This window comes from Myripristis murdjan, chromosome 14 (assembly GCF_902150065.1).
Source record: "Myripristis murdjan chromosome 14, fMyrMur1.1, whole genome shotgun sequence".
NCBI classification, from domain to species: domain Eukaryota; kingdom Metazoa; phylum Chordata; class Actinopteri; order Holocentriformes; family Holocentridae; genus Myripristis; species Myripristis murdjan.
Window position 1 is genome coordinate 22830228 of NC_043993.1, and position 27814 is coordinate 22858041.

The 27814-nt window shown below is 40.0% G+C and overlaps 1 protein-coding gene across 2 annotated transcripts in view; it reads right to left on the minus strand.

Annotated features, from left to right (window-relative positions):
- The window catches only part of LOC115371207 (transcriptional regulator ATRX-like), a 33648-nt gene extending 9285 nt beyond the window's left edge, over positions 1-24363 (minus strand). Inside the window, exons 1-21 of one of the 2 annotated variants that reach the window (XM_030068400.1) lie at positions 24228-24363; positions 20448-20551; positions 19962-20017; positions 19645-19688; positions 17456-17580; positions 17238-17354; positions 16423-16532; positions 15717-15784; positions 13812-15622; positions 12917-12977; positions 5670-5824; positions 5239-5412; positions 5046-5154; positions 4848-4947; positions 4508-4693; positions 3681-3825; positions 3304-3413; positions 2203-2346; positions 1909-2086; positions 1672-1809; positions 23-198 (exon numbers count right to left, since the gene is read on the minus strand). In XM_030068400.1, the coding sequence (XP_029924260.1) occupies positions 23-198; positions 1672-1809; positions 1909-2086; positions 2203-2346; positions 3304-3413; positions 3681-3825; positions 4508-4693; positions 4848-4947; positions 5046-5154; positions 5239-5412; positions 5670-5824; positions 12917-12977; positions 13812-15622; positions 15717-15784; positions 16423-16532; positions 17238-17354; positions 17456-17580; positions 19645-19688; positions 19962-20017; positions 20448-20551; positions 24228-24247 (4131 nt within the window). In that variant the 5' untranslated portion in view covers positions 24248-24363. Of the gene's footprint in view, positions 1-22; positions 199-1671; positions 1810-1908; positions 2087-2202; positions 2347-3303; positions 3414-3680; positions 3826-4507; positions 4697-4847; positions 4948-5045; positions 5155-5238; positions 5413-5669; positions 5825-12916; positions 12978-13811; positions 15623-15716; positions 15785-16422; positions 16533-17237; positions 17355-17455; positions 17581-19644; positions 19689-19961; positions 20018-20447; positions 20552-24227 lie in introns of both variants that reach the window. The other variant, XM_030068399.1, reaches the window with a different exon arrangement.
- Between the last annotated feature and the right edge of the window lie 3451 nt (positions 24364-27814).

The window sequence follows — 27814 nt, forward strand, 5'->3', positions numbered from 1 at the left end:
AATAATCACAAGGCATTCAAACCTGTACACATCCAGCCAGCATGGCATGCAGGACATGGGCACGGTTCTTCATGATTCGGACGTCTTTGGGGGTGGAGTCGGCGCACTGGCCATTCTGGATGGGGTTGACAAAGCGGTTTCTGAACTCCTTCAGAGAGCCCAGCAGGTTCTCCTTTATGAAATTGACCATGCAGTGGTCTGAGAGTAAAACACAGTCTGTTATTAATGTGAAGACTTTCATTCCACACGAGGAATCAAAAAACTACAAAATCTACAAATTGCTACAAGTAAAACACATTATGCGTTGCTATCGTGATTCTGAGTCATCAAGACTTTCGCTCATAAAATGATTCTGTGTCAGGACAGGATCTTGTATATTTCTGAAATATTTCTGATTTTTACAGGATTTCTACAGCTTAAGGCCAGTTAGATTTCAGCCTTTTTAAGACTTTTTTTAACGCCACTCGGAATAAAATTTAATTTTCCAATAACAATTTTACGATACAATAAAATCGAAGGGAAAAAAAGACACATCAATTACTAGGGTAGAGCAGTTTTGTGTTTATCATTTTGCATGTGTCTTTATTCTTCACGTACTGAGTTTGAAAAACTTCTTGCAAAAATACAAACTGCCTGCTACCGCTTTAAGCCGTGCCACGAAATCTTGGTTGAATAGCCAGTTTTCATTGAATGTTCACTTTGTGACACTTTGTGATTCAAATAAAATGTATTGGCGTTATGATGTTAATTAATTGAAAGTTTGAGGGTGGTGCTAAAAAAAAAAAAAGGGCACTGGGTCCCCAAAATCAGTAGGATCCTTCCTGTAAGGATCATCAAACTGGAGAAGATTCAAACTAAAAACTATTGAAGTTTTAGTGTTGACAGCCAGGATCTGCAACAGCAATGAGGGTGAATCCATAGACATCCCTCACCGTTTGAGGGATATAAATACATTACAGTCAGAGTATGAAAAACATTTAGCCTGACAATAAATTTCAGATTGTGTTTATTGTTTAGGAAACTAATAAAGATTAGAACAACACTCTATTATGTATATGTATTTGATGCACTGACAGTCAGGGGCAGACACCCTTCTTCAGCATGTTCAGTGACAGCTTTATTTGTTCCACAGTGTGTAGGCAGTAAAAGGTGAGGCGCAGAGCAGGCTCATTTAGCCTGGAAGTGAGAGCAGCTATTTATAAGACTGGACCATCGAATGATCTATGATCTCTATTGACCTCTAATGGCATCAAGTAGAAACTGCACCATCATCAAGCATGGCACCGCCCTTGTGTCCTTTTTCACCCGATCACCCTGTCCCCTTCAGCTATAGCGCTTGAGGCTGATAATACAACTGTTGCTCCACTGTCATCCAAGACGTCATTCTGAACAATTTGTTCACTGTTCAAAATGACCTCAACAACTGACTATATTGTGTAAAACGATGGCAAGAAAATACCCATTATTACAAGCTGCTAATGTGCCACTTCTCAAATTAAGTCTTAAATTAATAATAAAAAATAAATAAATATAAATACAAGTTAAAAATAGTCTAACACTGCACTCACGTGACTCTTGACTCTACGTTACATTTCACATGACTCCACATCAAATGCAACCCAGCAGGGTTTTAGTGTGTGTGTTTAATATACCACAGGGGTGTAGACTCACACTCAACCAGGTTGTTCTGCAGTGGGGTTCCAGTCAGCGCCACTCGCCGCCGGGTGTTGATGGCATTCATAGCTTTGGAGATTTTGGATGCCTCATTTTTCAGGATGTGCCCCTCGTCACAAACCACAAAGTCAGGACCTAAAGGATAAATAATGCTGAGAAATGGCTAAGATCTGCAACTGTTCCAGTTTGCAAAGTGAGGACACATTGAATGGAAAAAAGACATTTAATCACTACCTGGATTTACAAGTGCTCTGTGAAATTCATTTTTCATCTGCTCATTGGGAACATTGTGGCCCAGAGAGAGGTTGCGGTACATCTCATATCCTATTATCAAAACACCTCCAATCTTCTGCCACCTGCTGACAGCGCTGAAGCGATCCATAGGTCGCTTTATTGTGGCCAGTTCTGTAACCTGCAACATGTTTGTGCATTTAACCAGTGATCAAGTACACATCATATCTGAAACATGCAATTATCTAATATTTCCCATCAAGCTTCAAAGTGTAACGTCTCCAGAGTGTTGTCTACCTTGATTTTATCTTTCCCCATCTTCTCTTGCCACATCTTGAACTCATGGGCCCAGTTGAGGATCGTGTTGAGTGGACACACCACCAGGGCAGATCTGAATTTCAGGTGCTGACAGTGGAGTACTGTGTGGAGGAACGTTACCACCTATGAAATAATACTAAATATTAGATTACCAACAATGAAGCGGAGACAGTGAAGTACAGTTCAAGACAAAGAGTGCCAAAATAGAAAGGAAAGAGAGAAATACATAAAACATCTTTCTGGAGATCGGCCCAATGGTCAGCTTGCCTGCTGAATGAAGACTGCTTGGCACAAAAATCATTAATGTGTCAGAGGTTGTTTACTCCAACCCTCCATGCCAACATGTGCGAGCATTATGTTTAAGTGATTTTACGTAACAAGCACTAAAGCAAGAAGATGAACGTAAGAGAGAACAAGACCAGGTGAGCCTATTTGAAGTTGATCTGCCACTGCAGCTTGAATCAGTGAAACTAAAATATTTCTACTTTGCTATCTCATGGTTCTAGTGCACATGTTCATATGTACATGCACCTGCACAAAACTCCAAAAGAGCAAGTTTTATAGGAGATGACTGATTTAACTGGAGTTAATTGATCTAAGGAGGTTTGACATTTGAGACTTAACATTTCGCAGATTGTTTAAGCAGTTTAATCTGTGAATGTCCAGCAAATATTCAACACAAAGACAATTTTACTCCCCGCCCTTTACACCCGCCTACAGGAAAACCTACAGTATCAACAACGCTGTAGGGGTGTATCTGTTTTGCACTTAAATATGCTATAGACAGAGTTACTTTCTTCTAACAATACTGCGCACTGCATTTTCATTGCACTGTGATGCACTGTGGGCTCCCAGCAGAGCTGCCTCTACAGTATTTAGCTGAAAGAGCACTGAAACCATAGCATGTCTGAAAAAAAAAAATACTGAATCAATTTTTGAAATTTAATCTTCTGCAATTCAAATCAAAGTTAAGAGTTGTGATTCTTTTGTGAATCGATTTATCCCCCACTCTTAATCTATTACGTAAACCTAAGTAAACCAGGATATTAATGAGTGGATATCAGTTTTTGTCACTCATACCTGCAGAGTCTTCCCCAGGCCCATGCAGTGTGCCAGTAGGCAGCCTGATCCAGGAGAGGAATTGGCCTTCTTCACAGACTCACAACAACAGTCCCACATAAACTGGACACCTGTTGGGAAGAAAAGTAAATACAAGTCAACATCAAACAGTAAGAATCATCTGAACACAGGGAAACACAGATTATGTGCAATGATTCAGAATATAAGGAGACTCCAGGAGTTAGTTGAGAATTATCAGCCTTGTCTCATCCTGTGTTTGTGGACAGTGTCATTTCCTGTGTGTGTGTATGTGTGTGTGTGTGTGTGTGTGTGTGCGTGTGTGCGTGTGCGTGCGTGTGTGTGTGTGTTTAGTGTGTGAAATGAGGGTGGCCACTCACCATCCACCTGGTGAGGCTTCAGTTTGGTCACCAGGTTCCTGTGCACCTGAACAAGAGGCTGCTTTGTGTCCTCATCCTGATGCAGGACCAGCTTTGTAGTGACGGTATGTGGCACCTGGGAAAACTCATCCTCTATGATGATCACCTGGAAAACAATGTCGCTCTTGAAAATACCAATATGACAACAATAACAACAATATGTCAATATTGCCATGCCTATAAATTATGAATGCAGAGGGAGAGCCTACAAAAGGAGACAAAAAGAATAATAGAGTCAAATGTAAAGAGAAACAACAGAGAAAGAACTTACTTCAGAGTAAGTACTGTGGAGATACAGGTATGAGATATTACAATACTATTCAAAAACTCATGTTTTTGTTTTTAATTATACTAGCTACTCCACATGCAGCACATATATCTTAAGAGTTGATTACAAAACACAGCCTTTTCATTTTAGGACAAATGTTTAGCTGAAGGTCATTTTTTATCTGTAAAATGTAGACAGTCTAGTCTGCAAAACTATAATTTTGTCAAAGAAAGCCATACATGTTTCATGCTATGCTATCCTTCAAAAAGTGCCATAATTTGTTCAGCAAAAAAATGCAATATGCCTCACGTCTTGTGCATGTGGGCAGATTTTGAACCCCAGGTTATTCTAAACCAAGGTTCATATTGGAAGGTTAAGCCTTAACACTTTCCTCTCTTGAACAATTATGGTTCACTGTCAACTACAAAACATTTCATATTGTGCTTATTAGTCAGTGGTACTCCAACCTACTACGAACCTGTTATGAGAGTTAATTCATGGCCAGTTGTGTGCTCTGTACCTCTCTCAGGTCTTCTGCCTGCTGGTCTCTTTCTGCCAGGCGTTTGCATCTCTCCTTCTCCTCCTTCAGGGCTTTCTGGGTCTCATCACGGAGATTCTCATCATCAATAATTTTACGGATCTTCTTGCGTCCCTTGGGCGTGCCTTTAATGTCCTCGTTTTCATCACTCCCAAATTCTTGTTCACTCTGCTTTCAAACAGAAAAAGTAGCGCATTGTAAAAGTGAAGTAACCTCTTGAACAGCCAAACCGATGCCACTGCTTTCTTGCCTGGCATGTAAAGGAGTTACAGGACAAACAGATAACTGTGACAAACAACTTCATGATGACAGCTTGTGCTACCTTGTCATTGCTAGAGTCAGACAAAATGTACAGGGGCACTTTCTTCTTCTGCAGGTAACTGCGGCCTGCTTCTTTCTGCTCTCTAGTGGACGATACGGAGCTACAATGAGAGAAGACAGCACAGTACAGTGAAGAACCCATATTCAGTGTATTTCTCACAATCCTGTAAATGGGTCCAAATGTTTACAATAAAGGCACCTTTTGGAGTTTTCTTCGTTGGTCTCATCTTCTGACTGACTGAGCTCCTCACTCATGTCATGCTCTTCCAGTGCTGACTGGCTACTGTCATCATCACTTTGACTGTCAGCTTGGAGCAAATTAAAATTAAGATGTTAAAGGAGCATGGTAGGTATTCAGTGTTACAAGTATTTTGTGTTAAAGGTATCCTTACTCTCTTTGCATCCGGCCTTTCTCCTGCCTTTCTGCTGTCCATGACTTTCCATTACAGCCTTTTCACTTGATGTTTCCTCATCTAGGGTGAGTTTGTGGCGGAGCAGATGGTGCCTGGAATTGGGCCCATCAGACCTGACATCAGATGACTCTGAGGCCAAGGCCGAGTCTTCCCCTGCAGTAGAAATATACTCTGCTACTATTAGATAGTATAGCTCATTCTTCTTTTCTGGTATAACCCAGAGTGACAAGATCGGTGCCGGTCACGTGAGGCAGCAACTAAGAAAAGTATTATAGGTAGCAATAGCTGTGTCAAAAAGTATTTGAGTCATAGTAGTGTTTAACACGGTCGTAATCATAAAAAAATGCGCTAATGGCAGACTGTGTAACATGAGGAAACTCAAGATGATGGTATTTTAAAACATCACTTACCATTTTCATCTGTTCCGATATCCTCTCTGCCTTCTTTAACCTCCTCCTCTCCCACAGACTCTGATTCATCTTCCTCTGTCCCTTCATCTGAAGAGATATCTTCACCCGAGGAGTAGTTGGCTTTGATTTGGGCCAAAAGCATTTTCTTAGCGATTCTTTCAAAAGCAGGGGAAAAGAAGGAAAAGGTGCCTGAGGTTCATTTCATGATCAGTAACATGTTTGCAGTTGGGTATTCTTAGATAATGAAAAACATATTAGGGCTCAACGTTCAATCAAGTAAAAGGCCAAATTTCTTGACATTCTGTTTAGAATCAATGTAACCTGCGCTTCCTCCTCACATTTTCTCTATAACTTATAACATAAAATTCTTTAGCTATTTCATTGTAAAAAGGGAATAACTGTAAACTTGGTAAAATCATAGGCTTAGTGAGTTGCTTATGATCAAGCCAGGATATTGAATCACTATCTCTCTCTTGCACAGACAGAATTATATAGCTCTGCCAGCCTAGGCAGATATCAATTACAAGAGCTTTACCACTCAAACTTTCACACATAAAAAAACAAAAAAACAGAAACACCCGTGCAAAAAATAAGAATGTGCATAAAATGAGACAGAGACAATGTAAAGTGTATTAATTTATTAAAGACAACTGTTTACAGAATTCAGTCAAAACAAAAAGGACATACCCTTAACTTAGCTTATTCCCCTTAAAAGGGGTTATGGTTCACTTTCCCCACAATTTTGTGTCATTAGTTTCAGTCTAACATATACATCTGAACTTTTTTTCCCATGTGAAAATAATTAATAAATAATCTTATTTATTTCTTCGCTACTTCCGCCTCTCTCAATTTAAAAGCTACAGGCCATTTTGGACTCGAGGGTGAGTGTCAACTGGAGGAGAAGCCGCCTTCTGCGGTGCTGCCAGGCCACAGCTTGAATCTACTGCCGGGCTGCGTCCAACTAGCAGCTAACTTGGCTGCACGTGTGTATTTTAAGTTGATATGACACTCCCAATACAATTCATTTACTAACAACAAAACAAATGCAGAGACTTGTAGGTATCTATTAACATGACAAAAAAAAGTTAGCTACAATTCAAATGTCCAACTCTTTCACCTGGTGGTGACAGTAAGGCTCGATCTTTGGCAAGGCACAGTGCCAGCATTTCTTGTGGTTGGCTAAATGAAGAATGAGGTGAGTCCACTGTTGGCAGCTGCCTTCCAGTTGTCACTCAGGGAGTTAACAGTCTCTTGTGCCCAATTCTAGCTGCCAGAAAGAGCCACAGCTCTAATTGGCTGGCTATGCTAGTGGGTCTGCATCTCCCCCGTGCCCAAAATGTGAGATGATCAGTGAGCTCCAGTAAAGTCAGACCTGCTACGTAACAACCCGTCTGTGCTCTGACTGGCCTGTTTCAGAGGCCACTTTTGCTAAGAACAACTTTGGCAAAACAACAAATAGTACAATTTTCACTTTTTTTACTGTTAACAAGGAACATCCAAGAATGTAAACCCATAATAACAATTACATTTCTGTCCCACCCCATCCCCACCTTGCAGAATAAAAAACACTGTGGGGTACTACTACAGCAAATCATAAAGTCTAGACATAAATTTTTAGTAGGAATAAAGACCTTATTTCAACTATTTTTTTAGCCTGCTTATACTCCATCAGAGCTTTCCCTTTGCTAGTTTCAGAGGTGAGAAAAACAACTTAATTTGTAAGTCAATGTCATGCACATATTAGATAGACTCTTTGTAGACTCTTTTCAAAAGGGCAAAGTATTATGTACCAACTTGTGGTTTAAAAAGGAAGCAAATCCTCACATAGGTTTAGAAGGGAAAAAGGTCAAATAATAATAATAAAAAAAGTTCTAATAATCAGCAAAAACTACAAGTACTCATAAGTAAGTACTATACACACTGAATTGCCTTATATGCAGGCAGAGGCAGACAGCAGCAAAAACAGGCCAGAGCCTAGGATCTCATATTACATGTTTCAGTCAGGAAGAATAACAAACCATATAGAACAGAAGAGGAAAAAAGGAAAAGACATCAAAGATATTAACACTGGAAAGAAAACAAAACATACTATTGACACAAAGTAGTTTGTTAAGGCTGACCTTAAGGTCACATGCTGTGTGGAAAAGCCTATTTTAAAGAGCTGGTGAACAGGCCCGCTGTGTTCAAAACAGTCGGCTATCTGAACAATTGTCCTCTCAAGCGTGACATAACGTTTTGCCCCAAATTAGGGTCAGGCTATCCCACCGCCTTCCAGTCTAATGTGAGAATTAACGTGATGGACTGGTGACCTGTCTAGGGCGTTTCCCTGCCATCTGCCCCACGCATGCTGAGATAGTGCTCCAGCCCCCTGTGACCCTGAAAAGGAATAAGAGTGTATGAAAAATGGGTGGATGGATGGGTACCTTTATTATGCTTTTTTTTTTTTTTGGATGGGTATTGTGATGAAAAAAAATCACTATCTGCACATGAAATTCCAATATTTTATGGTTTCACAAAGTGAGGGTAGACATTTGTACCATTTTTGTTAGGACAATAAATATATATTTTAGTAGCGTATTAAAAGATATAACACCCTGCCATATGTAATTTCTTCTTTATTATTCTTCCCATTATAAGACCAGAATGACTGGCACGTGAGACCCAAAAATCCCATTCATTTTGCAAAAGGTGGACGGAGTCTATCTATTGTGGATAGAATTCAAAAGCCAGGAAATGACAACACTTGAGAGGACAATGACACCAAGACATCCTGTAGGTCCAAAAAATATGCAGATAGATAAATGCAGATCAGTTGCCATCATTATGAGCTGGCAGATATTAAGTAATTGTACAGCGAAAAGAAATGCAATACAAATAGGTTTTTGCAGTTATATCTGGTTTACTGCCTCTTATCAGAGAAAACTAAGCAAGTACAATCTCTTTGGCAGCATGTTGCTTTTGGACAAATCTGTTTTTATCCATTAGAGCCAATTATTACGAGCATCACTTGAGTGAGTTCCAATGGACGCATCATGATGGCAAGATCACTGGATCTGTCCTTCTCCAGGGAGCAGCTTCATGGATGGATTTTGGACCTAAAGTTTGTTTATTTTATTTAAACCTACCAACATGTTTCTTGGATTAAAAGATGTACTACTGAAGGTCTTGGCAAGCTTTTAAGCTTTAAGTACATAGTCACGTCTCAGTGTGTAATGACCTAACAATTTCACAGTTTAACAAGCCTAGCTGTGGGACATTATCTGCCATGTATCATCACTATTAGATAGCTCTTTTAGGCTCTTCCAGTCAATGACAACAGTGCTTCAAAGTGTAAAGTGAAGGTGTCTTGGCTAAATAAAAATAAAAATAACATTTGAAATTAAAACAGTTTCAGTCACATAAGCCTACCTAAAATAGTGCCTCTATGGATGCCATATTCTTATTAAATGATATCAAAAGGAGCATATAATATTATTTAAGAGAGTATACCTCTGAAAGCAGCACTGTGAGAGAGAAGACTGGCATCGTCTCTCAGGTGTGGTGAATTTATTAAATAATTTTTCAAAGGGGAGTGTGTTCAGGCCCCTAAATTGCGTTAATCTGACTCACACACAGACAGCTGACAGAGACTTCTTACAACAGCCTTCTTCTACTCACTGCCATATTGCACATGCACAGGAAGATATGTTCCTATACTCTATCAGCACTTAGACCAAGTGCAGTTGCATGTTAAATATTACAAAGCTAAACCTAAGACCAGAGCAGTGTCCAATGCAGCATAAGCATGTGAAGGGAATGACAACTGCAGCAGCAATATGATAAATATGTAATGACAGGAAAGCCAATAAAACAGGTCCATTCAACAGGTTATAAATATTATGGTTTCATACTGTTGATCAGGTTTACAACTGAATTTTGCTAATCCAATTCCATAACATCCTGACCCAAGGCTCAATTGCCAGTGTTCCCACTGTTTTAATTTCTCAGGCTGAGTGTATTACTATGACTGAGACTTCTGACACTTAAAGCAAAACTGAATTCAGGTCAAGTGCTGGGTTGTATAGTTAGCTGATGGTTTAATATCCTTATCAGTTGCTCCATGGTCCCCTGGCTTGTTAATGCAGAATACTGTATTTGTGTCACTCCGTTCACTTCCATAGCAAGACAGCTCCCAAAATAACATTTTTAGGATGTGGACAAATGTGAATAAAGCTGATCATTCTATTTTAATTTGTGTTCTTTTTTTAAATCAGTTTCTGCCAAAAGCCATATGACCTCTGGAAAGAGCCAAAAATGACTAGTGAGCTACTGTAACGTATCATATTTGAATTCATACTTAATTTGATTAATTTGAAAAGTATCTTACAATACAGTGAGCTGCCAAGTCTCTCCCGGGTTGTGGTCAGCACATAGGGTAGCCAAAAGCCGGGTAACCTATAGTTCAGAAAGGGGGGGATTTGTCTACTCTCTACTGAGTCCACTGTAGCTTTTTTTTTTTTAATTTTCCAATTTGGAAAGTAGATCCGGCAGGTAGGGTATGCAGTAACCCTCCACATAGTAGCACTGCACCAGGAAGACGCGACCTGATAATACATTCACAAGTAATTGTAATTACACAAAAACAAAAAGGGTCCTCAGACTTCTTGTTTTTAAATACTGATATAATCTGCCTTGCTGATGTTTATTCATGTGCTAAAAGTGTTACAGTAAGCCTTTTTTGCCAGGTTTTATAAGTGAATGTAGAGACACAAATGCAGTATTCTGGATTAGTAGTTCAGGGAACACAAAGCAATTAACAAGGACAGGTAACTATACAAGCCAACACCCTACCAAAGCTCAGTGAAGGCCAGAAACACACTGTGTGCATAAAACACTGCATTTTCAAATGCACCACTTGCCCTCAACTGCCAAGCAATATTTCCAGATGGAAATATATTCAACTTTCTATTTCTGCAAAAATGTTACAGTATTGTTTTCCCATTCATTATTTTGATGTTTTGGAGTGGTATACATGTTTTTTTAAGTTGTGTTACTTACAACCCCTTACAATTTGTCAAATAGACAAGTTTGTTAAGTTTTACAGAATAGAGACACTATATTTTTATAATTTATGTCACACGCAAATGTATCACCCATCGCAGTGCTGGCATGAAACTGTCAGAGCCTTGGTGGTAACACTTCAGATCTCTCTTGACGTACATTAAGTTGCACAAATCCAGTGTATTTGGGCCTTAAATGTATTATCTTTCTTAATCCTTCATAAAGTAATTTAATCCACTGTACTCCCAGCCACACTTGGTTCATAACACTACACCTGCTGAAATAATATCAGCAAATAAACTGGTATGTATTGATGCATACTGGTATGCTGTGGTATGCATTAGCAGGCTTAAACGTGCACTATGCAATTTTGTATGACCACTAGATGGCACTAAAAGCAGCGAGAGCTTTGTTTGTTAACTCTTCACAAAGCCATTCCTTTCACTCTCCCACTCTGAGACCCCCCCCCCCCCTTCCCCCGTCTTAAAAAGTCTACAAAAAAAAAAAAAAAAAAAAAACCTTAGTTTCAGGACTTAAGGCTCTGAAATTGCATAGTGCAGGCTTAAATTTAGGCTTAGTTTTTCAAGAAATTCCTAGGTTTCTCATGAAAGAACCCTGTAACAATTTTCAGTGGTAATAAATGTAATAAATTTTACATTTATTACCATCATTACAACTACTGTAACCAGAGAGGAATCTATCAGAGTTAAAATAAGCCCAAGTACACCAACAGAGGGTTGTAACTGAACATCATGTAACACACGGTAAAAAAATAATTTTTGTGGGCAACACTTAATGTGGATTTAAAAAAGAAAGAATAAATTAAGTGAAAAAAATTGCACTTCTGGGTAACAAATGACTTGATAAGTGAGTCAAATGTGCATTTACAGAGCTGAAGAGTTAAAGAGTCTTGAATTCAAATTGCAAGTTATTATTTTCTTTTTTCTAGTGTAATTCTAGTGTAACCCTACAGGTGCTTAATATTTCAACAATCTGTTTCATTTATACACAAAAGCTTGGTTCCCCTGGGTGTTACTGCACTGTTCAATGGTAGATAAAACTTCTTTTAGGAATCTTTAAGAACATGGATAGACTAAAGTTTTAAACTCCCTAAAATATTGTCACCAGTGGCGGCTGGTGGATTTTTTTTCCAGGTAGGGCTTCATAAAAAAAAAAAAAAAAAAAATCAAGCAAACATGTAAGGTATCATACCAGTATATTTATGTCAATGAAAGGCATTTGTACCAGTATACCGGTATGTCAGTCTCACCTATGAGGATTACGCGTTGCTGCCCCCAAGAAGTTGGTGGTGTGTATTAGCTTGGGCGCAGGAACCCAAGGCACCTCCTATCTCTTGTATTGAAGAGGAGCGTATTGCGCATGTCCAACTCAATACGAGTCAAGCATAAAGATCCGTGCGCCCAAACATGTGACAATCAGTAACTTTAGACAACGTGTAACATTTTATACCAACATTTTGTCACAGATTATACATTTTACTAACTGGTCACTAACTATGTGATATTTAACTTGCTGGATTGGCCATTTAAAATATACTACAGGATATATTTCAAAGTAGTTTTTAATCAGGTCTACTGCAGGACGTTGGGAGTGGTGGGGAGGCGCCCTAGCGCCCTCTATTGGCCAGCCGCCACTGATTGTCACTGGAAGTAACCCTACAAAACACTAACATTTTAACCTGTGAGGCAACTTTATTTTTTTTGCTCAAATTTGCCCCTTAAGCTCTCCTCAAAGTAAAAGTGTTGGGACTGAAAGATTTTCCTTTTTTGTATCAGTTTGGTGTGTGCAAGAAAAAAAAAATCATACAATGTTGATGATTTAGGTAAAGTGTATGAGAAAAATAACTGACCTCTAAAGAATCTCACACAAGTGTAAACCAGATCATAAAGTGAATAAATCCTAAAGTCAAACTCAGTGAATGCCCTACCATTCACAAACCCATCCTTAGTGACTGGTGTCATTACAACATAAGGTTGTCCCGTTTCATACCGTACATCTAGAAAGTGTATTTGATTGCTGTTGGTCTACTGCACCTACGTTTTGGTCGTGCATGAATAGACTGCCTCTGAGTCTTGATGACAAGGTGGTTGCCAGATTTAGCACAGGGCTTGGGGTTCGAAGCTGTAGCCTTTCTCCCACACCTAGGGTGAGTTACAAACTCTATGTCCGGGCTTTTTGAACCATACCTATTTTCTGGGTCATCATCTTCCTCTACTGCCCATGAGGGCCCAGACTGCTCCTCATCCCCTACAAAAACAACAAAGGAAAAACAGATGAAATGTAAACGTAAGAAAGTTGTGAAGCATTGAAGCACAGACATAAATTTCATCTGTGCATCTGAAATACCTCATTGAGCCTTTCCATCAAAAACCATAAAAAAAAAAAAAACATCATTTACACATTGCCTAATGATTTGATATGCCTAAATCTAAATGAATCTAAATAGAAAAGGGCCAGGGCCAGATCCGATCCCAGGCCACTATGGCTAAATTAGCCTCAGTAGTACATGATATGTGCTTTACAAGATGAACCACCAGAACTCCCCAACTGATGAATTTCTGATTTAGAAAGCATGTTTTAAAAAGGCATTTGAATTTAATTTTTTGTTGTTCCACTTAAATCAACATTTTTCTGTTCACTTTCTGTTTAAGTTATTTTTCAACTGTTTTACTAACTACATTTTCTACTCAGGCCACATTTAAATATTAGACAAGTCTTTTCTTTTTTTTTTTTTAAATAGACAATAGACATCAGTTGGTGCACCAGGATATTAATAATAGAGTGTCATCACAGTACTCCGCCAACAACCAAACAGTGGCGGAGAAAATAAGGCAGAATGTAGGAGTACTACTGTACACACTACCTAAGTTTCTCAAATTAACAATGAACAAAATCATCTCACTCTATTGATTTACAACATCATAATTTAATGATGTTGCAAGGCTACTGAGTAACTTGGCCCCTTGTTCAGTATGTTTAAGTGGTAGTTTCTGAGAAAGCTGAGATATAAATAAAGAAGTACAAGGGTGGTTACTGTGCTCAACTGTAGTAGTGTTGAGTGAGTGTTGAAGGAAAGCTCACCAGATGACTGATGGAACGCTGCTGCACCCAGCAGGGCCATATCTTCAATAATCGGCTTCATCTTCTGATCATCCCCATCACTCCCTGAGTCACCTTCATGTTCTTCTTCACTTGACGAGGTTGATGACTCCATTGTTGTCCTCTGTGTTTTGGGTATACTCTTAGGCTTCCTGGTCTGTATTATTCCCTGACTCCTCCTTGCACCTTCATCCTCTCTGCTGACCATGTGATGCTTTCCTAATGACCTCAGCTTATTCAAGTGCTTTACATCCGTCTGCAGGCCTTGCTCATCACTAGAAGAATCAGTGCCACTTGCTCTTCGAGCCTTAACTCTTCTGTCACTGGGGTCAGACTCAGAGGAACGGTCAAGCACCTTGCGTTTGCGGAGGATCCTCTCTGGTGAAAGAGGGGTGTTCTTGGTAAGCCAAAAGAGACATTTCTTGGGCACCTGAGTAGATGCCTTATCTTCCTCGTCACTCGGGGGCTCATCAGAGCTTTGTGTCATGGCTGCCCGCTGAAGTAGAGCTTCAGGCACTTCATCAGAGTCAGAGTCGTCTCTTACTAAGCCAAGTCCTCGATCTTCAGCCCCATTGGCAGACACCGAACCGCGGGTATCCTCGGGATCTGAGTCACTGTCACTGTCTGCAGCTGAAAGAGACGGTTTGGCCTTGACATCACTTGGTCGACGTAAAGGTGTGGTCTTCACTCGCGGAGATCTTCTATTGTCATGTTCCTCCTCAGGGTGTACAGATTCCTTCAAAGCACCGGAGACTTCATTCTTCATCTCCCTCTCAGCTTTGACACACTCTCTCTTTTCATCCTCCACTTCTTCTACTTCCATCCTTTCCTCCCTCTTGTGCACATCTACCTGCATCACTGGGGCATCAATGGGTGGCTCCCGTTCCACAGGCACAGGTGTAAGTTTCACCACTAGCTTTTTAGTCATATTGACTAAGCTGTCAGAAGACTTCAAGTGGATTTTGCGTGGCCTCCGTCTCGTTTTACGTGAAGCTGACCCCATGTCCTCCCCAGTATAGCCATGGACATCATGGGAGAAAGGCTTCACATCATCTGCCAAGCCCTTTGAGTCAGAATCATCCTCCTCCAAATGTTCAGCAGCCAACTTCTGCAAATCATTCAAGCACCTCTCATCAGAGATATCCAGCTCTGTGTCTGCCTCTTGTGCATGATGTTCAGTACTTAAGTCATCACTGACAAAGTTTTCCCAACAGTTCGATATATCCAAGTCACTGAACTCCTCTTTGAGGCTATCTTCAAGGGCCATATGAGACATCCTCAAGCCTTTTAGAACCAACAGAAAAGACTTCAAATACAGAAGTCGAACACCACTTGTTTGTTTGTTCTTTGTGACATTTTGAATGAAATTGATAAATTTTCTGTTTAATGTGTTTGTCGACTCTATTAAATGTTTTGTCTTTTTGGTTAGATCCTTTGGAATCTGCAGTGTGCTATAGTTGAAAACCACATTACCATCCATGCCACTATGATCCCACTTGTCTAAAGCAATGTTTTGGGGTAGCCTTGGCAAGATGTCATAAAGTTCAGATTTCTCAGGCTCTGCTCGACTTTTCTTGCGATGCTGATGCCACAGACGTTCCAGGTTGTCAAGGACACTGTCACAGGCCACTACTAGGTCCAAAAGGGGCTCTGGGCTACAGACATAGCAGTACCACTTGCTCTCCAAGATACTTGACAGCTCCTTCCTCCCCAAATTTCTTAAAATGCACTTCTTACAGAAGGCATTACTACAATAGTCACAACAGATCAAGTTTCCTCCTTCAGCACACCACCTATGTGAGAAAAAAAAGAGAAAAAAAAAGCAACTTAACAACATCTTATAGACTTCTTATATTTTCATTAAAATACAATATGCAACTGTCATACCTGCACTGTTCATCCATTCCATCTCCATCCTTACTTATGTCATCACTTGAGTAATATTTGAAGCAAGACTGAGAATACAATACATATGTAATTAGAAAATTCCAGAGTATGGACAAATAGTTTACAAGCCATGTGGTTGAAATTACCATGACTACATTTACATTATGCACAAACAATGTGATCTTACTTCAACTAAGGCAACACTCCATCCACAGTGTAAGCACAACCTGTTTAAAATATTCATTTAAATATTTTTGTAAATAAGAGGTTGGCTTGTGACTGTTAGTAATCAAACATGAAAGACATCACCTTTGTTTTGGCAACAAAGCATGCTTTGGTGATTTTTGGTTTCAGCTAACGGACTGCTAACAATCACAAGCCAACATCTCTTCTGAGTGATGCCCTGGGCTCTGAAGAACACGTTTCTTTTGATGCCAAGAAGTGAAGCGAGATATAAACCAGGTTTTTGGCAAAACTGCATTACTTTAACTAATGCAAACATTTCAAACATTCACCTTAATCTGATTAATTACAGTGCTTCAGATTGTGAGCATGTGAATAAAAATCAATGGTTGTAAAATCAAAGCCACATCATGAGGTTTTGCATAAGAAGCTAGTTATTAAATCAAAGAGAAATTCTGCTTGAGCACAATGAGAGGAGTGACAATGGAAGATCAGTCACTGACATGCCAGTGATGAGACTCACCTTGCAGATAAGAACTTTGAGAACTGGATGCCGAAAGAAGGAATCTCTCTGGAAATGGTTAACCTGCCGGCCACATGCTGTGCAACTGACAATTCCCAGGTGGTCAACTCCTATAAAAACATATCTCTGTCATTAGCCACATGATGGTTACAAATGGGACTTACAGGATGGTATACTGGTTAGATTGTTTAGTTCATTTCCTCTTGGACCTCCCACATGTCCCTGATAAGATGTGACATGAGCTGGACTACTGGACTTATCCACTCCACATACTACACAAATGGCTGACCCAGTGATATAATATGATCTGTGCCAGGATGACACAAAAAGTTAAACTGAATATAACTGGCCACAAAAGTAACAGCTGGGTGCCACAATGCTAGGGTCATGGTTCAATATGCTTTCAGCTCTGAATTAACAATGTAGGCCACACTATGTTTTTTTTTTTATTTTTTTATTTTTTTTTTTATGTCAACTGTGTGCCTAGTGCACATTCTTGCCAAGTCAAGCTGCTGCCTTACACTTAGCAACCACAAGAAGCCAAATATCAGGCTAGGTAATGCTAAGGTAAACCTACAGTTTTGTAAGCAAATCTGTAAATCTTCTGCTGCATTGCTAAGTGACTGAAACTGTAAATGGTGTTGTGCAGGAAAAGCAATTATTCAGACATTTCTCTCTAAAGTTAAGTATGTTTTGTTGACCCCTGCTAAGCCATGCTTAGCTTAGCATTGCAGCATTTCAGGGGTTTGTGGGGGAAAAAAACAGAATTTAATAAAGGCAGGCATTTATTTGAATATTCTGCAATGATGACTGACCTCCACGTCTCCTTGAAAAGTCCTTCCTCAGTGCACCAGATTTTCGGCTGCGAAACTCTGGGCCCCTGAAGTCATCTCTTACATTATCCACTGGCTCAGGCCTCACCAACACAGTGCCTATATAAATAAAATATGTCACAGTGAAATCAAAGGTAGATTTAATAGCAAAGGCCAATATATCATCTATAATCTAAGCAGCAGAAATTTCAAAGACTTACCTTTAGGTAATCTAGTTAAATCCAGTTGACCATTTGCACTGACTGGTAAATCAGAATCATCATCACTTGCATTTGAGTCCCCAGATTCATCCAGACCAGAGTGCTTTATAACAACAGAGGGTTTCCTGTAACATCGGGGAAACAGCAAAGAACAAGAAGCCCTAATTATCATTAAGAACTTCACAAATGTTCAGAAACGGCAGGAAGGGGGCCTACTGGCAACTTGTTATTGAAAATTCCTTGTGTAAGCCCAGCAAAGCTGATTCTCCACCACATGGCACAGTTAAACTCAACTAGATTCTACTCCTTTTTTTTATTTTCCATCATACAAAAGTTGTGAATAGTACCTGGTACCAGGAAATACCAAAGCGAGACTTGTGAAACTTGTGTCGCAGTTGATAATCTATCCAGGTCAAACAATATTTTTTTCAATGAATCTCTTAGTTATACCAATACTGTTCATGTGAAGCAGCTATTTCCAGTTGGTCTTGTTGATTTTTTGAAACTCAAACACTTAATGAGGGTGGCTGGTAGAGAGGGAAGGACAAACTAGCCAAACTGCCCACAAGAGACTCACAGGGCTTCGCGAAGAGTGGGTACTATCTGCAGGGGAAAATGAAATCCAGAAAAGTAAAAGTGAGTTGAGTGAAATCAGCTGAGCTTTACCATGCGGTAGAAAAGCGATACAACTCTTTTTAACTGACTGTTATCCTTACTTTTTGGCACCTACTGTACACATTGATGTCAATAACGAGTACTCGAGTAATCGTACCTGCCCCTAGTAAAAAGTGCAGCTGATAAGTACAGATGCCAGCGCAGCTTGCTTTTGCAGCAGAAAATAATGGAGAAAAGAAAAATGGAGAACAATCAGCAATACTGGTCAAACAAAGACATTAGGGCTCTGATAACTATCTGGGCAGAGGATAATGTCTAACATCAAATCAACAGTGTTTGACTAAATGAGGACATTATGTGATCTAGAGTGAGAGTTGGCAATGGTGGGGATCCAACACACAATGTACGTACACAATGGGACAGATCCATGAAAAACTGAAAAAACTGAGGTCTCAGTACAAGGCAGTTAAAGCACACAACACACAAAGTGGCGTCCAAAGGGAAAAAAATTCCTTTGGTTTGTAGTTCTGCAGTAGTTAGTTGGTGCCAGGTGTGCAGATTTTAACCACTCTCTTCCTACTTCCCATCATATGCATGGAGAGGGGGACTATCGGCACAACAGTGGAAATGCAAATGGCCTTTGTTCTCACAGCTGGAGGTCGAGGGCCATTAACACCATCTGGCTCTACGATGGCCAGACGGTCGCTTTGGTACAACACTGGAAAGATGGTTAATGAGAATTAAGTCGGTGGTGTTGACCTGTTTTGTCTGTTGCAAGCTTGTGGGCAAGTAACGTCCACTGAGACTGTAAACAGTGATATTGGGCTTTAGATAAACTTGAGCTTGAACTTAAAAGAGCCATAAGAAACACTGAGCACATTTACATGCACACCTTATTCCTGTAGTAACCAGAATATTCGCAATATTCTGGTTGCGCACATGTCATGTAAACACGCACCGAACCCGATTAAGGTCATATTCCGGTTGGAGAGAAACCGAATAAGACCCCTGGCATATGCCTGTTCCAACCGGAATATTGGGGCATGTAAACACCTTAGTCGGAAAATGCCCCGAACCGGAATATTCAGTCACGACTGTGCATGCTTGACTCACAAGGAATTCTGTGGCATCTTTGTTGCTATGGTTACTGCAAGCGGGGAAAACGGCATGGCGAACAGCAGCAAGAGCCAGGAGACTGCAGTCTGCCTTCAGCTAATGAAAGACTTAAATATCATGGAGTATATCGTTGGGAGAAAACATAGAAATAGCGACAGAAGAAGAAGAAGAAAAAGAAGAAGAAGACTTCTTCGTCTGTTTTTCCAGCAGACCAGACGCGTGTACGCATACTGCTGCCCGCCGCGGCTGAGTGTCGCATTACGTAAGAGAGTGGAATACGCCGAAACACCGGGGCATGCCAAGTAACATGTAAACGGAATATTCCAGGTGCCGCAGCACAGTTATGTTAACCGGAATATTGACCCAAACCGGAATATGGTGTGCATGTAAACGTAATGACTGTCATACTTTCTCTGGTGCTTAGTCAATACTGACATGAAACTGAAATACCAACTCACCTCCTTGAGCCAGAATATTTTGTGGCATCCATCGAGATTCCTCCCTGTGAAGCAAGACAGTTTTTGATAGTTGGGCAACAACTAACAGATTTTATTTCACAATAAATCAATGGCCCTTTCACTATCACGCCAATTACAGATATATTACAATGGATGCATATAGAGTTGGCAGCCACTTTGTTCAATACACCTTCCTTTTATGCCAACAGCGTATTCAGCATGTAAGTGACTACACTAATACCAGAGCAAATTGATTAAAAAAAAAAAAAACGGAATGACTAATAATGACTGATATGACAGAAAATTTTAACAATTACCTGTGTCATAGTTGGGCCTCTTGAATTTGTCAAAGTACATCCCCCATTTATCAGACCTGAGGACAGACGACCAATTAAGTGTAGGGCTCATGTTCAATAAAAGCACTAGAAAGGCATACATACATTAATGACAATATTTCCAATCATTCATGATTATGGCTGGGAAATGACTTTAAAAAAAAATCCAAATTTTGTCCACGTATGCTATAATGTTATAATAGTCGCCAGCCGCTGTCAAATAGGCCCTAATTCAATCTTTTTCACAGAACCTGCATGCCCAGAAACACATGCGTGAATCACCATTCATGTGATCATGCCGGCAAATATTCCCATCAGTTAGTAACAGTAATTAGTGGGGAAAAAAACTTTAAAAAAAAAAAAAAAAAAGATATTAAAATTGTAAATTTTGGAGGAAAAAAATCAAGATTGTACTTTTTGGCTCTATCACCCAGCCCTATCCATGATTAGAAAAATTAGAGGCTTTACCGTTAGCATCTCCAGAGGCTGGTGTGCCATTGCTGTCCTCAACTGCAGAATGAGCCAAAAACTCGTGCAGTTTGGTCACCAATACATTCAGTTTGCTGGTAGTGCTACAGTTAAGGAGAGAGCGCACAGGAAACTTAGTAACAGCTGTAATGCTGAACTAATTTCTTAGGTAACAGATAATAAAGCTCAATGATTAGATATGAAAAAGAAATGGGGCTATTTAATATTAGTAGTTGAGAGGTGTATACAGTTTCTTCCTCTGTATGCAGGCATATAACACATTTATAGTCCTGATGACCCAGGGACTATTTTTATTTTGACATCTTTTTTAAGTAGATAGAAATTAGTCATCTGATAATAACCAATAATAGCAATTGCCAGAAATAAAGTGAGGATAAAATTAAATTTGAGTCTCTATTTGTGGTCTGGTCAGTGTGTTAACATTATTTTTTGGCGTTATCTTCATGGAAAGTTCAAGTGTGAAACAAACATCATCTTGTCAACAGCAGGTCTGCTTGTCAAATCTGCAAAATTTGCATCAAATTCCACAAAAAGAGGGGGTTGTTATTAATCTAGCATCTATACTACATACCCAAATTTGCAATTTACCAACAGAAACTGTCACCTTATATCAGAAACTATTTTTCAACCAACCAGAGTGGCACAGCACTTTCCGACTAGCGACTTTTTTGAGAGGAACCCGGTTCTCTGAGAAGTACACACCTTCAAGGGCTTTTTTTTTTCTCCTTTTTTAAGGTTCCTCTTTTGCTCAGTAAGTACCTACCTGAGGTAGGAGCTAAATAAGTCCCTCAAAATTAATCCCTGATTACCTTCAGGGATCAATAAAGTATTTCTGATTCTGAACTGGTTCTAGGAACTACAATCACTCCAAGTTTCTGAAGGGGGTAGCTCCTCCAACAAATGTTGGAACTATCAAAAAGTTCCTCCAGTCGCAAAGCACAAACATAAAAATTTCCTTCAAGGTTTTGCAATCTGCAAGTATAAAGACAGAGCGCATTTAAGTCCCACCCACCCAAAAGGGGTAAACAACTCTTCTCTCTCCATAGATTTTGTATTGTGTGGCCGTGCCTCCTTGGCTTCCAATGGTCGTCATATTAAAAGTATCCCTCAGACTGCTTCACACTGGGTGTCAGTCCCTTTTTCATGTGGTGTGCCTCAGGGGTCAGTATTAGGACCGATTCTGTTTGCATTGTATATGCTTCCTCTCGGCAACATTATCAGTGGGTTCAAAGGTATCTCTTATCATATGTATGCCGATGATATTCAGTTGTACTTCTCCTTTAATCCTGACAGTACCGACGATCTCAACGTACTGCACGACTGTCTGTTTGCAATCAATGTTTGGATGACTAATAACTTCCTTCAGCTTAATGCGGCTTAGACTGAGGTCCTGATTGTCGCCCCTGAAGGCACTGCCCGTAGCGTGTCTAGCTGTATTGGGTCATTGAATTCTAATGTTCGCTAATGTTAGTTTGAGAAATCTTGGACTTATTTTTGACCGGGCCATGCACCTTGACAAACACATTCTGGCCCTGATCCGCACATGCTTTTTCACCTCAGGTATATTCCAAAACTGAGTTCTATTGTATCAAGTACCGAACTAGAAATGATTATTCATGCCTTTGTGTCATCCCGCTTAGATTATTGTAACTCCCTTTTTCTGTGCCTCAATAAAACCTCCATTGATCGCCTCCAACTTGTGCAGAATGCTGCCGCTAAGCTATCAACTAAAACATCGAAGGACCCTCATATTACTCCTGTCCTAGCATCTTTACACTGGCTTCCAGTGTGCTATAGGATCCAGTTTAAAGTTCTGGTTTTAACTTTTAGAGCTCTGCATGGTCAGGCACCTGAGTATTTGTCTGAACTCCTTCAGGTGTATACTCCTGGCAGGATACTCAGGTCTGCTGATCACAACCTGTTGACAGTTTCCCGCACTAGACTCAGAACTCGCGGAAATCGAGCCTTTGAGTCAGCTGCGCCTAAACTGTGGAAAGCTCTCCCCCAGACCGTGAGAGCTGCAGCATCTGTTGTCAGTTTTAAAAAGCACCTTAAAACATATTTGTTTAGGCAGGCGTTCCTTTTGACCTGACACCCGACTTGCTGTTAATATGTTATTTTGTTTGTGTGTATGATTGTATGCATTCATGTTTGATGTTTGAATGCAATCATGTTTTTTTTTGTTTTTTTTTGGTTTGATTGTTTGTTTTTTAATCTTGGAAAGCACTTTGTGAGCTTTCTCTGTGAAAAGTGCTATACAAATAAACATTACTTACTTACTGTGCATTTTTATAACATATAGGTGTATGTGTGCAGGCGTGAATACAAAAAAACAAGCTTATTTTTTGATAAAATTCTGTCCCAATGATTGGTTTTGTACTGTGTATTGCACTGCTAGAGAGGGTGACAATGATGAGTTCCCTGCAATACAGAACGATTGTGTATTGCGAGGCTAGCACAATCATTTGGCTATATACACCTGCAATTTAAGCCATATATAAACTACATACCATAACATACACAAGCATACCATCAAAAAGCTCAGCGTCTTCTGCTGAATCCAGCCATGTCCAATGTGAAGCAAATCTGAGGGGGACTTGTCAGGATGACCATGAAAAGCCAAGGAGGCACCTTTATACAATACAAAGTCAATGGAGAGGGATGACCCCCACCCACCCACACACATAGGCGTGGTTTCGGAACATGACGCATCGTTCTCTCTCTCTCTCCTATGCCGGGAAGACACGCCCACATGCACTGTGATTGGACAGAATTTTTTTCGTCTGTTGTCCATTTTCTAAAATCGCGTTTATCTACGACCTCAACCAATCATAACCCTAACAATAACCATGTTGGCGTAGCTTGCCCAAAACAAGTAGCGGCTACCTTCAAGCGCCTAAAGTCTCTTCATGTTGTTTCCTATTGTTTGTTCATTTGCGTAGGTTCACTGTCCTTGTCTGATTGTAAACGGCACTGTGAAGGGCACCTGCGATTTCACTGTATGTACACAATGGCAATAAAGGCGTATATTCTATTCCATTCTAGAATAAAGACGTCGTATAAGGGTAGTCTCGCCGGGGCTATGTAAGCTTTCTGTAACCCTGTTAGTCAAGGGGGAGACTGGACTGGAGTCTGGTAGCTACATGGCAAATGCAATAGCGTTACAGCGACATGTTGTGGCCAGGGGGTCTACATCTCTTTGATGAAGCCCTCCTCGTCATCAAAATAACAGCCCAAACTAACGCAGCTGTTTGTCTCAGCAACTTCAACTTTTAAAAAGGCAACAGTGTCATTAATTGCACGGAACCACAATATCACAGGTTACATTATAGGCTTAATCATTAGGTGTAATAATTTTCGGGTCAACGTAGAAGGAAATTAGGAAAGAAATTAGGCATGCCGACATTAATGTTTGAGCATTTGAAGGCATCATTGTAAGTGATCCAAACCCACCTTTACTGCTGTGTGAGCTAACGTTGTTTTGTTAGGTTATCTCTAACAGACTTGGTCAACCTTTCAGTTATCTTGGTCAACACACATAGTCGCTGAGACACCATTAAAACACCGTTATAATGATCAGTACTAATGTTAGGTAACGTTACATGAATGCTTTGTCTGCTTTGTGAAAATCCCAAAGTTGCCAAGACCAGATTTAGCTATCGTTAGACGTTAGCAGTCTAGCTAGTGGAGCTAGTTAGCAAGTTAACGTTAAAATTTGTTAGTGAATGACAGCCGCACTTCATTTCACAAATATTTTACCTCGGCATCCCCGCAGACATCTCGAGAAGCCAGATATTATAGCAGGTGAACAACCGAGGTCGTCCAAAGCCCCTATCTCATGGTAGTTTGTGTTATCTGGTAAAAATATGGCGCTCAATCGGCAGACAGCATCAAAGACAACACAGAGAGGAGAGAGTCGACTGGAACCGAAGCACAGGAAACGTTTGTAGTTCTGGGTTTTACTACACAGTGCACGTCTGCGCATGTCAGGAGTCATAAAACAGCGCTCCTATTATAAATAGGCCCATTCATTATTATGCCTTCCTCTTAATTGTGAATAGTCACTGAAACAACACAACAGTTTTCAAAGTAAAAGTCAAAATTAAATCCAGACAAACTAGGTGAGGGAGAAGGACGACTCGAGCCCCTTGTGTTTTCATAGTGTTGTAACTTTATCCTACAAATTGTGCCAAATTGTAAAATGTTGGAGCCAGTTGCACATCTAGATTTGTGAGTAGCTTTAGGTAACTGTTATTATTATTATTACTGCGCCTCTAGTTTGAGTAAATTAAACTAATTAACATTAAGGCTCCCTGATCTATCCACCACACCCTCTTTAACCACCCTGGCAAAACTCCATGCCACCCCATGTAAAAATGATCTACATCTGCATACAGTTTCTCTTGGCTACCTGGTGTTTGTGGATGAAAATTCGGAGTACAATTAGTGATGTTTTCCACTGTATACATTTTGAGTTACAGCTAACCACTGTAGTGGGTACAAAAAAAAAAATCGAGTTATCCATTTGGATGACGCGTGAAAAAAATGCGTGGCAACTTGAAAATGTCCATGATACCCTTCAAATGATATCAGACAATAACAGCTCCCTCAATCTAAGCCAGTACAGACAGCTTTACTGGTATTGTTGCCTTCATCACATCAAAATCACAACATTACATTATGAAAAGTATTTTCTGTAAAAAAAAAAAAAAAAAAAAAAAAAGTAAATTATCATGTCATATTTTTAAATAGAGGGCAAGGGAATTTATGTATGGTTTATGGTATACTGTCATCAATTTTTACATCGCAGTATGAGTTTACGATTTTTTTTTTTTTTTTATTGCCTCTACTCCCCGTTTCCGTTCCCCTCAATAATAAACGTAAATATTAATGTCCTGTTAGTGACATGGTCAGCAGATTTTCCACCAGGTGGGGCTAGAGAGCATTATTCTGAGGGGGTTTCCTCTCGTCTGAAAACTACATTCTCCATTATATAACACTTCCATAGCTGCCAAGAGTTCATAATTAAATTCAAGCTCTGTCCTCTTTGTAAACGGTGTCATATATAATTTACAAAATAATCTCCTGTGATTTGTGGATGCCAGTTTTTTACAAGCAGGTGTGGGGACAATTGAAACTTCATTTGTCCTTTTGATTCAGTGAAGATGTTGGCGCCTGGATAGTAGTAGCCTGCAGTGTAGGGTTAACTCAGCTATTTTTTTTTTTTTTTTAAACAGTAGCCTATAGGGGCGGCCAGGCTCAGATGTCACAACTGTCAGGCTAGGGTTATTTCATGGCACTGACAGTTTCATGACTTCATTTTCTAATCACATGTGAGTAGACAAACAGTTACGCCCATGGGTAATTTAATTTGCCAGAAATGAGAGGAAGTGCCACACTGTCTGCCCTTCACACAGGGAAAAAAGACAGAATGCCCTCTATGGTGCCCCTTCATACAATAAATAACTAATAATTACTATAAATTATAATAAATAAGGTGCTCCTCTACTTGAGAAGTGCCTCGCCCGTGGATGAAATGTGATGCAGTGCTATAAAGGCAGTCCCTATATTTGTGAGAATAAGTTTCTTAATGGATGAGCCTGGAGAAAATGTGATGTGCTGCTAGAGGACAGTGGGATAAACATGAAGTTCCCATGGTGCCTTTCTGATGCAGAAAATCCTTAAGGAGCCCTGTTAGATGCCCTTCCAAGTGACAAAACACCATGAAGGCAGGCTAGGGCCGCCACCCAATAATGTGCAAAGTGTTTGATAAATGTTAGTATATTTATAAGTTAGGCAAATATCTTGCTAGTATTTTGATGTAATCTCTGCTGTAACCTGCACTGTCTCTGTTGTTTTATGTTTCAAAGTAGCCTTTACGTTTGTTGTTAAAATTTCCATCCATTCCACCTGTGCAGGTGTTCAGTTTCAGCCACAGCCTCTCCACTGTACAGCTGTCGGAGGGGCTCACACAGTCTGAGCTGTGACCCTGCATCCTGCTGCAGTGTGGGAACACAGCACACTGCCTTAAAGATGTAAAGTTTTACCAATTACCAGTTACCAAAGACAAGTACATACACTGCAAGTGCAAGTACAACTGTAAAGAAATGTAAAAATCTGCTTCTAAGGGAATATTTTAGAGTAATTTGCACAAACGCCTATGGGACTGCCCTGTGGTTACAGAATGCCAACGAGAGAGAAAAAACTAAAAGAGATTCAAAAGGAGCTGAAAAATGCATCCAGAGGCAGCTTGTCTTTGACAGGACGGGTCCAAAGCTTCAACTTTAAGGTTGAAGAGAAAGATAAAGGAATGTATGGCTGGAAGTCCTCTCACTACTAGTTGTGTATTGGCCTTAGTTTAGATTATCAATGGGAGTCTGGTGCATATGTATCAGTAACAGGGTCAAGAACGCTTATTAAAAAGTGCCTTAAACATTAAAGGCATTGCCTAGTTTTTATATTAGGGTTTTATAACAATAATACAAACTAGACTTGGTAAAGTTTCTGAAGAAATTTTAAATGTGCTTGCCACCCTTGCAATTGCCTGGCCATGTGGTAAACCACCAGCCCTTATGCTGTGAGGAGGTTGTGCAGTGTTGTTACTCTTGCCTGGGAGGAGAATTGAAGCCTGGTCTCCTGCATGGCAGGCAGAGACACTACCCACTGTACCATTGAGGCTTGTGTGACCCAAGATGGAAATGAGGCTAAGTACACAGCATGAGTGACAGTGGTGCATGGGAGAGAATTTCCTAAAAGTAGTGGTCAAACAACTGTTTTTTCCGCAATGACAGTAAGTCCGAGCAGAAAATAAAAGGTATCACTACAAAGGTAAGGCTTTGGGCTTTCAAAATTATTTTCCAACTCCCAAAAAGGTCAGTGTTTTCGCGAGTTGAACAAGTTGAAAAGTGTGTGTTTCTTCTTCTCTCCCCAGATTTTGGGTTCAAGATATAATGGGAGTCAATGAAGGAGAGAGCTGGCACTCCTGCCTTGTTAAGTGTCAGTGTTTAAAAAGTTTAAGCTGCTTTGCTTCTGTCTTTACATTTTTCAAAGCAAAACTATTTTTCCTACTACGTTCCAAAGATTTATGCATGTGGAGTGAAAATTGTGGCCGGGAGAGCAAGTTAAAGACAATTTTTTAGACGATTTTCCAGGGCTGCTGCACTCTAGCCATCATGTCTCTCACTCTAGCTCACACAATACACACTCATTCAAAAGTGAGAGTCAACCCAAAAAAAACCTCCAAACTAAAACAGACATGAAAAATTGAAGACGACACACATAAAGTTGAACTTCTGCTGACTCGTTTAAGCTTTGAATGGAGCCTGTTGGCCAAAGATTGAGGGAGG